This window comes from Cupressus sempervirens, chromosome 1 (genome assembly GCF_028749045.1).
Source record: "Cupressus sempervirens isolate cs-2001-9-10 chromosome 1, ASM2874904v1, whole genome shotgun sequence".
NCBI classification, from domain to species: domain Eukaryota; kingdom Viridiplantae; phylum Streptophyta; class Pinopsida; order Cupressales; family Cupressaceae; genus Cupressus; species Cupressus sempervirens.
The window spans coordinates 177974767-177990263 of record NC_143118.1 but is presented as its reverse complement, the minus strand read 5'-3'; the positions used below and the strand labels follow the sequence as shown (position 1 = coordinate 177990263).

At 35.6% G+C, this 15497-nt stretch overlaps 1 protein-coding gene across 1 annotated transcript; it reads left to right on the top strand.

The window, feature by feature from the left end:
• The first annotated feature begins 531 nt into the window (after positions 1–531).
• LOC149576723 (putative polygalacturonase At1g80170) lies at positions 532–1343 on the top strand. The gene is made up of 2 exons (XM_089820466.1): positions 532–747; positions 1055–1343. The coding sequence occupies exons 1-2, from the start codon at positions 544–546 to the stop codon at positions 1235–1237; spliced, it is 387 nt and encodes a 128-aa protein (XP_089676592.1). The 5' UTR covers positions 532–543; the 3' UTR covers positions 1238–1343.
• The last annotated feature ends 14154 nt before the right edge of the window (positions 1344–15497 follow it).

Genomic DNA, 15497 nt, shown 5'->3' with positions numbered 1-15497 from the left:
AAAATCTATTTATATCTAAGTTTCCAAACTCTACAATTCACTAATACTTCAACTATTTCATGTGGATGAAAAATCATAAAATGTTATGAGAAACATAACACTTTTATAAAAAACTACAGTACTTTTATAAAGTTTTTATATTGTATGTTATATGTAAGTGTTGAATGAAATAAGACTTCATCACATATCAACCCTTAACATTGCTGGTGGTATTGCTGAATTTGAAAGATTGAAGATGTTGGAAAAGAAAAGGTGAAGTTTGTGATGACCACAAATTACGCCCTATTCTTTTCAGTCCTTGTTATGAAATGACTAAGGTGAAAAGGCAGCATGCGACACTATAGTTCGATAGATGAAAGAAGTGGGAAGCATGAATGAAGAAAAGAGTGCATCGAATCCTGAAAGCCAGCGATTGTCAAATCATGCACGCCCGTGATCGGAGGGGATGCCCAACAATGAGCATCTCTCCAAAAGTTTATATAAACCCCAATCCTTTCTTCACTTAACAACTTTCTCTTGTTTTCTATATTATACAGAGGCAAGATGTCTGTAGCAAGAAAATCTTATGTTATGTCTGTTATTGTAATTGTATTGAGTGCATTAAGTCAGAATAGCTATGCTACAAGAGCAGTCAAGACTAAAGCTCTGCTGAGCAGTTCATGGGGTGATGAATATTATGCCTCTTCCAACTTTGTGGATGTTAGATCATTCGGTGCAAAAGGAAACAGATTTACCGACGATACAAATGTTATCTTCTACCTTAGTATCTCTAAACTATTATTTTGTTTGTTTATTAATGAATTGTGTAAAAAAAAATTTAATAAATGATATGGATTATACTTTATAGAAAATTTGTTTGCTTTCAGTGAAATGTAAAGTATCATTTATTTAGATCAATATTTATAGATTATATTAATTTAAGTTACACTGTCTCAGTATTTTTGAAATCATATTTTCACATCAAACATTTTAATAACATCTATTATAAAAACAAAGCTTTGTTGTAAATTCTTTCTTTTGAATACTTTAACTAATAATCCTGTGGGTGAAACAGGCATTTAAGGCTGCTTGGCAAGCAGTCTGTTCCAAGGCGTCCTCAATATTACACGTCCCAGCTGCTCATAGCTTCCTAGTTGGTCCTATTAACTTCTCAGGACCTTGCAAATCAAAGATTATCTTTGAGGTATCATTTAATATTTTTTTCCTAAACAATGAATGTTTAACAACAATATTTTGAATCACATTCCCTTATCTATGATGAGGATACAAGCGAATAATAGAAGAAGAAAGATGATAGATGGCATATTTTAATATTAAAAAGTTTCACATAACGAAATCCAAAAGCTACAGTAACATTCTTCTACAATAACATTCTTCTATATTGTTAATATACAAATTACTGACAGTATTCTTCTATATTGTAGATATACAAATTACTGACAGTATTCTTATAGATTGTAGATATCTAATAACTTTTAATACCTATACGGGTACAAATGATAGCTTTGAAAGACAGGCGAAACTAATGTATAAATGTTTACTATATGAATTGCATCAGCTATATAAATCCAAAGTCCGCGGCTTCCCATTTGTGGGTATGGATCGGTTTCTCCAAACTAAACGGAATAACTGTAAATATATAAATAAAAGCTTACTCAGTTGCACAAATTTATATGTATTAATATATGAAATGCATAAGATGCAACAAAATTTTATGATATGAAGGTTACATTTATCAAAATTTGGATGTGCTAACTTGCACATATTCAAGTTTTATAGGTAGAAGCAAATACATAGAAATGAATAATCATAGTAGAACCTAGAACTAAACAATTGAATCTAATAATACTTTTCTCTTAGATGCATAGTCAATCTTTTCTACTTTTATGACCTTAAACTTAACCCTCTATCCATCATTGTAAGTCCCTTCTTTCATGTGAACTTTAAATATGAATTTATTGAAAATGACCTTTTGTATCATTGTTGCAAGTTTGACATCATCTTGTTCTTCATCTTTCAATATTTTTAATTCCTTTGTTGTAACACCCATAATATCTTCTGCTACTTTTCCAAAATTAGTAACCCAAGTGAAATCTATGTGATCTTGCACTATACATTGAAGCATATATATGTAATCACATTCCGAAAAACTCTTATCACATCTTTAACAATACCAATTACTATTTCCATCATGGTTCACTTTCTTTTTGCATTGCCTATTGTAAGGATAAAAGTTCTACTTAGTAATTGCCACATCATACAATTGCTAGAAATGCGGAAAACAAGAGAAAAACCCTAGTTTTGAAAATTAAAAAAAATGATTCCATTAACCATAATCAAGATTAACAACGCCATTTACCATAACAAGTATAATTATATAGCATTATCTTAAGATGGTAACCTACATGTCAACATCCATCAAAATTCATGAAAAAAATAATATGTCAAGACCATTATAAATACATTGTCCATTGACATGATTACATCATAATGATCCTCATGAGTTGATTCTTTATACATTACATCAAATGTAGAGTTAAATAAGATGCCTCAAATATGTGCCCATCTGCAAGCTCTAGTCTTCACAGCCACTAGACATCATTCATCTGTAGTTGAGATGTGAGTGTGGCCCAAGCACTTTTACAATGCCAACCACGAAGTATTTAGCTCCCACAAGGTCCTTCCTGAAATGAAGAATGCCCTGAGCCTAGCACAAGAAATCTAGTAGCTTGGAACAAGAAGATTGGATGTATCCAATGTTGCTGCGAAACATACTACTTTCCAAATATATCTACTTAGTCTAATCATCACTAAATGTGGCAGAGAAAATAAAAGTAACTAACATATCTACAAATATGTAGTATAGAAGAAAATTTCTGTGGCCAAAATACTTTAAGAGCCAAATTTAACTTTAGACCTAGCAAATAGAGAGAAATAAAGCATAATGTATCCATCTCTATTCAACCCATGCAAGCTACATCACACCCATCCCATGAAAGCGTCTAAAATGCACTCTACACAAGAAAAAATATATTAAAAAATATATAATATGACTCAAAGAATATACTTGTCTATATTCAACATAACAATATAATCTCAAGGAATCTTCATTCAACATAACAATATCATTCTAGAGAATGTACTCATCTACATTTAGGGTAACTATAAAATCTAGGGAATGTAATCATCTCTTAAGAAGGATGAAAAAAAAGAATTCCATATTTAGTAATAAATTTTAATTGATCAATTCCCATTAAGCACCATTTAATTCATGTGCATGATAATAACACATCACAATTCCATAGCTTTGGGTTGAGAATTAACTAATAAGAGACATTACAGAAGTTTTTGAGAACCCATTCAAAGCCATTTGGCATTTAAAGAACCCATCATTTTCGAAAACAACACACAATCGTGCCTACCAGATTATAGACAAGAACATCTGGTTGGAGTTATTTACCAAATTCTTACTCACAAGCATGCAATTTTATATGTTGATTGCAGCATGAGCACTAGTTAAACTTAAGGCTTACAACTCATAGTTGACCAATATGCACTAACATTCTCATTTATTCGTTGGGCTATAAGAATTTCAAACCAAGAACTACAAATGTATTCAAGGAAAGGGTTTGGCACAAATTGTGAAATTCTAATATGTTTCCATTTAGTAAGTTGGTGGTTCCATTCATAACCGAAATGTGTTGTGGTGTTTAAAGGAATTCAAAAAATATAAATATTGATATACATTCAGCGTCCTAAAATGATAAAACTAGTAACAATCTAGTGCTTGTGGACTAAATATCAAAAGACAACATTCATGTAGGTAGCTAAGGAAAAGTAGCATGGGGTTCAACAAACACAACTCGAGATGTATTTTTGGTACACTAAATCCATGAGAAATAGATCTTCCACCAAGTTCAAGAAAACATAGATGTCGTAGCTGAAAGGAAAGTAAATAAGATCATTTTCTTGTTCGGCTACCAAACCCCCAAGTTTGATTCCAAGAGTTACTAATATTTCCAGATAGTGTGCAGTTGTAGAGTTCATGATTCTATTATATTTCCTTGGAAAGATCCTATATTAATCCATGCTATGGAATATAACTCACATTCGATGGCCATGAGAAACCAATATACTAAAGATGTGTAGTTGTCTAGATGTGGCCAAGTATTATTTCTATGAACAATTGTAATTGGTGCTAGAACATGGCCCTGATTCCTATGATAGATGGGTTGATTTGCTATTCTTTTAATACTAAATCTAATAATAATAAAAATGTATTCCACGACACAACAAAGATTACCACTAATAGGCCACATGAAAGAAAACATGAACCTTTCTCCATGAACCAACTAATTTGTACTTTTTTTTAATCCCCAAATGACACAACTTTCCTACAGGTTGATGACTATTGACAGTGTGGCACAATGCATTAACTTTGCCATAACAAAGAAAATAAAACATTTAATCTCCATAGCTATCTTCTCAATGAAGTTGCTTGCATCAAGGTAGGAAAATGCCTAGGTTTCAAATGAAGCTTTACGCATATATATATATATATATATATATATATATATATATATATATATATGAACACACACAAAGAAGTAAATATCAATAGAAAATGTACCCCCAACATGTAATTAGTACATAATCTTTGCAAACAATTTAAAACAAGAAACATTCCAGATGGAAGAAAAAGCAGCTATTCACTGTGAACTTTAGTTATAACTTCTTAAATTACATGGAAAAGAAATGGGAACTTGGTGCAAACAAGATGTGATCCATATCTCATCTCGTGCTTGTTTCCACTATTTTTCTCTTACTCTTCCCAATGTTCCAGCTTAGAGACTCCATCACCAAGAATAGATTTGGGAAAATTGTTTGAAGATCCCATACCTAAACAATCCACCATAGTTACCCTTTTGGCTTTATTACAAAAGCCTAACCCTAAATTTTTTTAATTTTATGATTTGCATTTAGATGGAGAACATTCAGATGGACCTTTCATAGGAAAAAATTGAGGAGATATCTGACCTAACAAGAGAAGACAGGGAGCTGAAGGAATATAATCTAGTACCCAATAAGATGAGTACTTTTATCAATGTATCAAGATGGGTTTTAGTTGGGACAATCAAGGTTTTCTATTGTGGGCTTAGGATTTTTTCACCATTTTAAAGTAGAGTTCCTCGAATTAATCTATGGCTAACATAACAGTGGGTCACCTCAGCCTTGTCTCCTCTTTCATTCATGTTTTTGTTAATAGAAGACATTGGCCCTCTATAAATTAAAATTTTATCACAAAATGTGATTGTGTATATTAAATCCTTGAAATGCATATTAAATGTTAGATATGGTACTGGGTTGTCAAGGATGATGTGAATATGGTATTGTCATTATGCTTCTACTATGAAGCTTCCTTCCCCTTCTTTCAAAATTCACAACCATATGTCATTGATGGAAACCCCAATCTCAATAGCTGATCCCATTTTGATGTGGAGCAACATACCATTTAATGAAATAACAATTTACTAAACTAATTAATGAGGTTAACCATCAATCAATTTTCATAATAAAATCCATGTGGTAGTCAACTTCCTAATTCATTCAAGTATAGAGAGATGGCTTGTGACATCCTCCTCCCCTTAAAAAATGCATCATCCTAATGCATTAATGTATAAGAATTACAATCACTTCTAAAGACAACTAATGAGCTCAAATTCATTACTCATAGTAAGACATGCTAAATTACCTTCCAAGTGAATGCATTTTAATAAAATATACATGAATTGTGCCTACTCTACTAAACAAGGTAAAGCAGTCTATTATTCATCATCACATATCACAAAGCATGAAATAAAATGATTTACTATCTACCATTTAAGTTTCTGTGACAAGAGCTTCAAGTAGAAAATAAACTCAAAGTTTATTTGAGATAAGAGAAAATCAAGGATTAGCAAGAGAACAACAATAACAACTATGTGGTGTGTGTAGGCTACGAGATGATCTAACATTCCTATTCCAAGGAGCTAGTTTTCTCTACCTCAACCACACTCTCACTTTCTTCTTGAAACCACTCAAACACACTAAAAACTACATCAATAGATCAGTATATCATAATTCAAATAAAATTTCTAAACAATTATCAAATTAAACATTTCCTTATCTCAAGGATTCTGAAAAAGTAAGTTACATTTTAACTAAAAATTGCATGATATCACATACATACCTATGTTTACTTGTCATACCTTGGCATCACATAGATTTTCTCATGCTAGTAGATAGTTCATATCTACTTCATGTCATATGAATACATATACACCCATAGTACCTTTAGCTCATTCAAAATGTCAATAACTCTAGAGATAGGTATTTATCTATAAATATCAATAGTTAGTATTTCCTTTAAACCCATATTTAATCACACCTAGATCATGAGTAACAAAACTAATCACCCATACATACCCTCTAAGTTTTGGTGATTTCTAACTTAGTAAGAATCTAAAACATTAGGTCAGTATCCATGAAACATAATCATCTATTTTATCATCATTTGAATCATCATGAAGTATTTAAAGACATCCGCATATAATAGCATCAATGTACTCAGTAGTCCATTTAAGCATCATTATGCATCTAAATGTTTACAAAAGTTAACATTTTTCATCAAGATACATCATTTAGCTCAAAACTAGTAGTGTATATATTTAGCTTAAATTAAGCTTAAATTAGCTATATACATACATACATACATACATACATACATACATGTACATGTATGTATGTATGTATGTATGTATGTATGTATGTATCAAGTAACATTGATCCAACATGCTACATCCAATAGAAAATAGTATCAATCCCAATCATATGTATCGACCAAAGGTCTAAGTCAAATACGTCATGACCAAGAATATGTCGAACAAAATATTGACTAAGAGTCCAAAATAGAGAATTCAAGATGACCAAATCATCGATCGATGTTTGTTAGCCAAGTTGACTAAATCAAATGTGTCAACAACTTCCTATAAACTAGGAGTCATAATATTAACTTCTCTTAAGATTATAACCATGGCAAAACCCATATTTCCATACACATGCCACCTAGTCCAAAAAGTCAAGTCATGCAAAATCTTGACTACACATAGTCAAATCAAATAGTAGTTAAAATATATTACAATTATTTATGTATCCTTATAGTGGTTTTTGACCTACATCATGTCCAAATTATAGATACCATGATGATTACATTTCATATATTGAGTATTGACCAAAATGTTGAACATAACATGTCATCTCAAGACTATGACATAAATGAATACACTCAAGAAGTTGACATACATGTCAAACTTCATTCCATCATATGTTTACATCAAGTATTGTGTTAAAGTGGCATACCTTAATGAGAATCATAGAAAATGTCGACCTACACATTAGACATGGAACAATAAGTACATCATACAAGTACAATATGTAATGTGATCTATTAAAATTTAGTAAATCATCTAGGTATGCCCACCAGTCACATGTAAATATTAGGACACCTAGTCTTCTCATTTCTGTGACCTAGGCCCTTAAGCTTATCTTGTCACCGCAATATTTCAAGGAAATTTTAAGTCAAAATGTTACATATTAACATTAATATTCATAGTTTCATTAAGTGTTCTTAACCAACATATAAGCACATGTTATGATTTATGACCCACTAACAATTCAATCATCACATAAAATATGTTTGAAGTGCTTTCCTACCCAACCATGAAGCCTTAAACTTGCTTGGGATTCTACATAACACATAGAATACCCAACCTTGCAATGCCCAAATAATACAAAATCCACTTTCTTGGGATCCTACTTGACACATATAATTCCCAACCTAGCAATACCCACACAATACGAAAGGTATTGTCTTTGGGATCTTACTTAACACATAGAATTCCCAACTTGGAAATACCCAATAAGGTAACAAGCAGGAGGTATTTGGTGTAACCATGAAACATACTACTTTCCACATATATCCAAGCAACCCTAATCATGGATGTGGTAGGAAGATGAAACATGAGCAAGCATATCAAATAAACATATACATATAGCTTTGGCCAAAGAATTTTTTTGTACTAATATTACATTGTCAGGTAGAGTGAAAAAGAGAACAATCACTTCTACCCTTCCTATCTATCCACATTTGGCACCCACATTGAAAGGTAAGCTTTCCAATATATATATATATATATGCAAAAGAATGACATGTTCTTCACAATCTACTCCCTTATACATCTTATCATTGCTCCACATTGAACATGATAGATGGCATAACTTCAAAACATAAGACTACAATAATAAAAGTACACACCCTAGCCACCTCAAGATCAAGAACTTTTTAAATCAAGATTCACATCTTGTTAATTAAATCTTTTCTTTTATAGTTTCAGGCATTGATCCTAAATGCAAAATGTAACTGTTATCTTTTGTCACCCGCCAAAGATTCAAATTTCAAGCGTTCGGCTCGTTCAACGGCTAATTCCCAAAGTTAGTATTGTTTTAATGCCAAGCCTTATGTTATATTTTGTGGCCCGTAGGTTCTCTACTGTTAGATTTGAGGAAGATCTATAGAGGGCGCCATCTCGCTATGGAAAAGTTGTATGAGATTTATGTTTGCAACATGGTGCCCTTTTGCCACGTGTCCAGTGGGTCCAACGGGCCGGGTAACATGTTTTTCTGATGGAAAGGTCTAATGGTGGGCAGGTTGCGTTATCGAAAAGTTAGTGGTAGGTCAGAAAGTTTCACGAGCTGAAAAGTTCCAAAAAGCAGCAGGGCACCATGGCGCCAATGGAAAACTCACAAGTTTTTCATTAGCGACATAGCGCCTGGTCAACATGTGGTGTGGCAAGATTAAACAATACCAAATTCTGCCAGGTTGGTGGTTCAAAGCTAATCAGGAGGTGCCAGGTGTATGAGTAAGAGCATATCAGTTTCATGGGCCCAGCAATTTTTAGAGGGAAGGATGTGTAGAGTACGAAGTGGTTATGATCGTCAGATTGAAATTAATCTACGATGGGTGCCATCGCGCTATGGAAAAGCTACGCGAGATTTACAACAGCAACATAGCGCCTGGGTGCCACGTGTCCCTTAGTAGGGTCAAGCACTATGAACCCTCCAGGTTGATGCCTTGTCAGACCAAGGTGGTGCTTCGTTAGGCCAATGGGGAACAATCACGTATGCAAGGTTAGAATACAGTCAATGCAGCCAGTGTAGTCAAAGGTTAAGATCTCCACTATCAGATCTGCAAAGATCAACAGTAGGCGCCATTGCGCTATGAATAAGCTGTATGAGATTTACGTTAGCGACATGGCACCCTTTTGCCACATGTCGGTAGGGCCAGGTTGCAACAGGGTACGTCAATCAGATATTGCCATGTGTCATTTGAGCGTAGAGCAGTTGCTGAGGTGGCACCAGATATGATGGGCCTGGGGTAAGAATAGTATATTGGTACATATGATGAGTCTCCACGATCCTCAAATTTAAAGCAGATCAACAGTCGGCACTATCTTGCCTTCCAAAGTTGCACAGTAGATACCATGGTGACACAGCGCCTTGTTGACACGTGTCTCGCTAGCTCGGCTAGGGTTGGCAGTTAACGGCTGACGGTTAGTGTGATCACCGTAGTTAACGATAATAGTTCAAAGGTGGCACAGTTAGTCCAAGGTAAGGAATAGTCAGTGCGTGGGACCTTGAGGAGGTAGCAAAATAAAGAGAGGCAATTGGCCCACATGGCCCAGTTGGTGCAGAGGGAACTGGTTGACTCTTTGACCCCCGCTGATTCATGAACCTAAGGGGCGAAGGTGATCAATTTTATCTTGCGATCTGATCTTCATGATCAATGCCACCAACTCAAAAATGAATGCGAAACATAGAAAGACACTCCACCATTTCAGTCGATCCATCTACCTAGTCGGAGCGCAATTATGGTGCCATTCTGTCTTCTCCAGACTCTTTCTTAGAGGAATATCAGATTTTTTGGTACTTAAAACCACCAGATCTTTGATTGAATTTTTAGGGTGAGAAGTTAATGCCAGTAGTTGAGAAGTAAATGCAATACAAAAATCCTCAGTTATGCCTGAACTATAAAGGCAATTTTGTAATCTTTTCTAAGGGGACTCCTTTTCTGATTTCTCTGCTACTGCTCGTAGGTCTGCAGTGTAAAATTCCTTTTCTCTCTGATCTGTATAACATTCTGTATCATCTCCTTCAGCCATCGATGTGTATGTGCATCCGTTTTGCCTCTCATTGGTGTATTTTTGAGATCTATGGCCTACATATTGTGTCTATTTTTGACCTGTTGGATAATATATAAGTGAAATCCTTTCCTTGTGTTATTCAGTTTGGTTTCCTGATCTGTATGTGCTTATTGATTGACATAAGTCTAAGTGTGTATGTCTTTTTTTAATGTTATCTTGGTTTTGTAGTGCATATATGGGCAGAAATGAAGTTTGAACACTCTATTTTGGTGCATCACCTCCATAGATTAGACTAGGTAGATTTTCTTTCGTGCTCTCCTTCTCCCTTTTCCTCTCCAAGAGTAGAGAGGTGTGCCCTGATAGTAAGAGGAAGCCAGCCTTCTCCGGAGACTCAACCTCACAGTTCAAGTCCCACAGCTTGGAGGTTGTTTCCATGTTTCACTAGGTTGTCCTCGGGTATAGGCCTTGGACAAGGGTGCAAACCTAGGTGACAACAGTTTTTGGCACGCCCGATGGGACTCTTTTCAGAAAAAATTTAAATGTCTACTAGTGTCAAGAAGAAAGAGTTTCAGAGATTAATGATGAAGAGGTAGTGCTAACTTCAGTATTCAAGCCTTTAAGAGGCTAATTCTTCAAAGTACTTGGCGACTTTGAACATCAAAAAATCTGGTTCCAAGCCAAAGTTGCAGTGATTCATGCCCAGAGCTAAAACAAGGGTGTCTTCTAGAGGTAAATTTCAATATCAAGAGCTTTCTCTTTCAAATCCTAGAAGAAGGAGGACTAGAACTTCATTATCACTAGTTAGGGGCGTAATAAAAGTTAATATACCTATAAGATCTATCTCTACTCCTTCCATTTCTCAAACTCAGCCTAGATTGCCATCAACACTCATCAATAGAACACTTGTCTACATGGCAGAACCAAGAGTTCATGCTTTTGTCACCTTTAATGGTGGAAGTCCTCTATTGTTAGCCCAAAGACATGATATACCAGTATCTGCACTAGAAAGTATACCTGATTTTACTGGTGAAACTTCCATCTCCCCTTTAGAGCATAACCAAGAAGTAGCAAATTTTTTTAATATTCATGGTATCATAGAGGATGATGTTGCTATCAGACTTCTAGCCTCATCTTTAAAAGGAAAAGCATTACAGTGGTATAGAGGCCTAGCTCATGGTTCTATAACTGATTGGGATGGACTAGGAGCAGGATTATGCAAACATTTTGAGGATAAGAGTGACCATTTGTCACTTTTAGAGCAGCTAACTATAATAAAAAGAGCCCCCCATGAATGTGTGATTGATTTTAATTATAGATTTTTAAAGACATGAGATAGAATACCCACTATAGTGAAACCTACCCCTAGTAATGCCTTCTTGCATTACCTTAGAGCTTTTAACAATGATATTGCCACTACAATCCAAACTATGGGAGGAGATACCTTGCCTAATGCTTATGAGATAGCCATAAAAGCTGAGAACATCTTCATACAAGGAGGAAAATTGGCTCCAAGGCCCCCTATGCCTTTCTTTCCTGATGTTCCCAACCACCAACCAGCAACGGTCCCTCTTCCTACAACTTCTCCATCACAAGCCCTTCCTCTAGTTCCTCAAGCTTCCACATCCTCAAATGGGATAGATGAAATCAAAGAGATGCTCCAAGGTCTAGTGTTGAATACAGATAAAAGAGAGAAGACCCTGGATAAAAAAGTTGCAAGAGCAGGGAAGGGAGTTGAAGGACCAAGGGAAGATATTAGAGGATAGTTTTTTTATAACACAAAAAATGAGTAACAAGGTGATGGCCTTAGAAAGGTAGCAAGCTCAAGGTGGCATGCCTCCCCAATTGCAATATCAAGCTCCAAATGGTGGTAGGTCTCCTAATGAGTGGAATAGCTCTTTTGATCAGGGTAGGCAAAGTAGTCATGCTTTTGCTTCAAGCTCAAATCAGAGTAGAGCTATAGTCCCTCAAAATAACTTGGCCCAAGATCAAGATTTCTATCCTTCTTGCAACTATTCTTATGCCTATTACATGTGCCAGAAGGAAGAATCTTATTTGGCCCTAACTGACCAAGAACCTGCAAAAAGGCAATCATACAAGAAGGATCATCCCAAGGAGGCTTGATATACACAAGGACATGATGATTGTTCTTGCATGAATCATCAGATTGGGGAGCATTGTAATGTAAACCAGAATTCCATTGCTCATAACATAAGAAGTAAGAAGAGAGCTATGGAACATGTAGGCAAAGTAGTCATGCTTTTGCTTCAAGCTCAAATCAGAGCAGAGCTATAGTCCCTCAAAATAACTTGGCCCAAGATCAAGATTTATGTCCTTCTTGCAACTATTCTTATGCCTATTACATGTGCCAGAAGGAAGAATCTTATTTGGCCTTAACTGACCAACAACCTGCAAAAAAGTAATCATACAAGAAGGATCATCCCAGGGAGCTTGATATAGTCAAGGACATGATGATTGTTCTTGCATGAATCATCAGATTGGGGAGCATTGTAATGTAAACTAGGATTCCATTGCTTATAACACAAGAAGTAAGAAGAGAGCTATGGAACATGCTGCCCCTCCTTCTCCTATAGGCCTCAACTTCAAGTGCTACACCTCATATACATGCAGCAAGTGAACAAACAAGTACTTCACAACAGAAAAAGCAAGATTCTAGAAAGAAAGATGCAAGTGATCCTTATGTTGCTCCATCTCAACCTCTTATAAATGCAGCTCCCAAAGTTTGTACCAAAGTTTCCAATACACCATTTAATGTGGTAGAGCAAATGAAGAGGACAAATGTGAACATTTCCATGTGGGATGTTGTTGTTATCATACCAATGCAGAAGAGGATGTTGCAACAAGAATTAGAGAATATTGAACCGAAGGATCAACCAGCTACCATGGAGAGTGCCACAAGTCTAGTACAACCAGTAGGGGATGTGGAGACAAATAAAAAGGTTAGACCTCCCCCATTCTATGTTTCTCTAATTATAGGGAGCAAATTAGTCCACAATTGCATGATAGATTCAGGGGCTAGTAGCTCAGTAATGCCTAGGTGTGTTGCTAATGCTTTAGGAATGAAATATGAGCCCATTGTTAGGGATGTGTTACAATTATATGGTAGTACTATCAAAATTGTAGGTATCCTTAGGAATATGGAGATGGCCCTACATGCATGCCCTAGTTGCACTGTGATTCAAGACATATCTGTTGCTGAAGTCAAGCCCTATTTTGCCATCTATCTTTCAAGAGACTTCACTACTCAGATTGGTGGATTCACATTTGCTGATTGGCCATATATTTCATTTAAGACCATATATGGAGCCATTGCTTCAATTAGAGCAGAACCTCAAGCCCTTCATCACATTGAATCTTACACCCCCAATTTCATCAACATGAATTGCCCTATTCTAGAGATGGATGAAAATGACATAGTAAATGAGCCTGCTAATTCTATAGCGGAGATTCCTAATTTCTTCTTAGATGAGTGGGAAAATGAATTTTAGTTTGAGCCTATGTCAGAAACTCTTGAGATAGGTCTTAGTACATATTGCATAATAGAGAAAGATGATCAAGTTCTTGATCTTGTTGGGACTAATGATGATATAAATGGAACATGGAGTATGTACTTTGATGGCTCAAGGAATAGAAATGGATTAGGGGCTAGTGTTATGCTGACCTCTCCTGTACAAATAAGATACTTCTTCTCCTTTAGACTCCAATTTAGTTGCACCAATAATTTTGCCAAGTATGAATCTTTGATTCAAGGTCTCTTACTTGCCCAAAAGAGAGGAATTCAAGCCTTGAAAGTCTATGGGGATAGTGAGTTGGTAGATAACCAAGTGACAAACCAGAATATCACCAAAAATAGCCTACTTAAGTCTTACAAACATAGAGTCTGGGATTTTCTTGAGGGCTTCAATGCATTTAATATTCAGAGCATCCCTAGGAAAGAAAATAAACATGCTGATAGACTTGCAATAGTGGGTGCAGCTTATGATGTACGAGGGAATCTTGAGGAAAAGAAGAAGCAACAAATAAGGGTGGTAGTGAGGCCTACCATCCTTGACAACAACACTCATTGGCAGGTGTTTGATTCTGATGAGCAAATTGTGAGTTTCTTGCAAAATGAGGTAGAATTCTTAGATAGAAACCAGTCAAGACTGCAAGATTAGTATGGTGATCAAATCATTCATCTTAGTTCTAAAAAGTTTCCCAAGGGTCTCATTACCTTGGAGAGTGTCTTTAATCTTGATGATCAAACAAGAGGCAAAGGAATGAATCTAGTTGCAGAAAAGGATGATTATGCTCCAGTTGGAATTGCTGATGGAAAATTTTTGAATATGGGGAAGGTATGTTCTGAAACTGAGCAAGAAAACTTCATCCATCTATGTCAAGAATTTAATGATGTATTTTCTTGGACATATGATGATTTAAAAGGGTTTGACCCTAGTTTTTTTTCAGCATAGCATAGATTTAATTGATAAGGCCAAACTAGTAAGGCAAAAATAGAGGCCAGTGAATCCTAAGATTGAGCTTCTAATGAGAAAAGAGCTATCCAAGTTGATAGAAGCTAATATAATATTTCCTATCAAACACTCATCATGGGTAGCTAACCTTGTCCCTATAAGGAAGAAAAATGGAGAAATCAGACTGTGTGTGGACTTTAGAGACCTCAATCAGGCTTCTCTTAAAGATCACCATCCTCTCCCTTCCATGGAGCAAATTCTATCCAAGGTCAGTGGCTCAAGGAGATTCTCTTTTCTTGATGGACTTTCTTGATATAACCAAGTGTTGGTTAAAGAATCTAATAGATACAAGACAACATTCACTACTAAATGGGGCAGCTATGCTTATTGCATGATGCCATTTGGGCTAACAAATGCAGGTGCCACATTTCATAAGGCAATGGAGATGGCCTTCAAAAAATTAATTGACAAGTTTGTCTTAGTATACCTTGATGATATAACTGTATATTCAAAAAATGTAGAAGATCATTTTAATCATCTAAGGCAGGTATTTCTAAGATGTAGAGAGTTTGGGGTCTCCCTCAACCCAGCCAAGTGTGTCTTTGCTACAAGCCAAGGAAAACTATTGGGACACATTGTATCTAAGGATGGGCTGACCATTGATCCAGAAAGAACAAAGGCGATACTTTCCCTTCCTCTTCCTAAACACAAGAGGGGGCTGCAAAGTTTCCTTGGTAGAATAAATTTTGTAAGAAGGTTTATTCCTAATATTGCTACCATGGTGAAACCT